General features: G+C 54.6%; 1 protein-coding gene across 1 annotated transcript; it reads right to left on the bottom strand.

Moving 5' to 3' along the window:
- Positions 1–243: 243 nt before the first annotated feature.
- Positions 244–685, bottom strand: LOC102825587 (ribonuclease P protein subunit p21-like; the record flags this gene model as incomplete). Its single annotated transcript, XM_006875686.1, has 3 exons — positions 244–340; positions 456–556; positions 632–685. Coding segments are annotated over 3 exons (252 nt in total), but the record flags the coding sequence as incomplete, so codon positions are not given.
- Between the last annotated feature and the right edge of the window lie 632 nt (positions 686–1317).

Raw genomic sequence — 1317 nt, forward strand, 5'->3', positions numbered from 1 at the left:
TCTGCTCCCGTAAAGATTTACAGCCTCCGAAACCCTATACAGGGTCTCTGTGAGTCAGAATGGACTCGACAGCACACCACCACCATTATTATTTCTTTACTGTCCTGATTGGGAATAAAAGTCAGGTTTAAACTTGAGTTGTCCAGGCGCTCGAGAGCGCAGGCGCCCTCAAATCCTAGGCCAGAGTCACCCACACGTAAAGCGAGGAGGGGTCGCTTGTCTCCCCCATACCCTGCTCTGCAATCATCGACCCCCGCAGAAGCACTCACGTCTCTGGCGCTGGGTGCACGTCAGATCCGGGATGAGGAAGGAGGAGCAGCCACGACACCCACCGGGTCCTCTTCACAGAAGGGTCCATGGGGATGGAGGAGGAAGGTGGGCGGGTGCCCGCGCTCCTTCTCGGCTATTCCCGGGCCCTGCCCGCCAGCCCGCCGCCGAGCTCCGCGCCCGCTCACCGCCGCAGGACCAGCCGCTTCGCGATGGTCCTCTCCGTGTGGCAGTAAAACCGCGCCAGAGCCTGATTCTCAGGGTCCTGCGCGAGGACGCAGTGGGCGGCCTGGAGGAGGGCAGTGGTCACTGGGCTGACTGAACTGGGCCGCTGTCCAGGTGAGCACCCGAACCACAGACCCACCTGGTACAGGAAGCTTAGCTTCTGGAAGGCCTTGCGGTCCTTCACGGGGCCCAGTCATCACTGCGGCTTGGGACCCACGCTGACTCCACCCCTGACTTCTGCACACGGCCTCCTGGGAAATGTATAGTCCTTTCCCGTTCTGTAGCCAGACGCAGTCGCGAAGATATACATTGTTAAGTGCCCTGGAGTTGCTTCTGACTTATAGCGACCCTGTATATGAAGCCCTAGTGTGGCGCTGTGTCCTAGAGCGTCAGAATGCAAAGTCGTTTAAATTGCAAGGTTCGTGGTTCAAGCTCACCAGCTGCTCTTTGGAAACCCTATACAGGATCGCTATGGGTCTGAATCAACTCGACAGTACTTAACAACAAATAGGATTTCCGAGTTGGAGCTGGTGGGTTTGAACTGCCAACTATGTGGTTCACAGTCCAGTCTGATCCTACAGCGCCACACCAAACAGACATTAGAAACATACATTATAAAATATGTGTGTGCTAGTTTGAGTGAAGGTGTGAAAGACCGAGAGAGAAAAAAATGGCTCCCTAGACAGGAAAGAACAGCTTACTACCACTTCCTCATCAAAGAAGCACTTCCGGTTAGGCAGTTCTAGACACATAGCAGGGAATCTTCGTGAGTAGATGGTTTCTAAGTCCTAGTCTTCAGGAGCTAGAATACAGGAACCAGTTCAT

The sequence above is a fragment of the Chrysochloris asiatica genome, unplaced genomic scaffold, assembly GCF_000296735.1.
Source record: "Chrysochloris asiatica unplaced genomic scaffold, ChrAsi1.0 scaffold00333, whole genome shotgun sequence".
NCBI lineage: Eukaryota > Metazoa > Chordata > Mammalia > Afrosoricida > Chrysochloridae > Chrysochloris > Chrysochloris asiatica.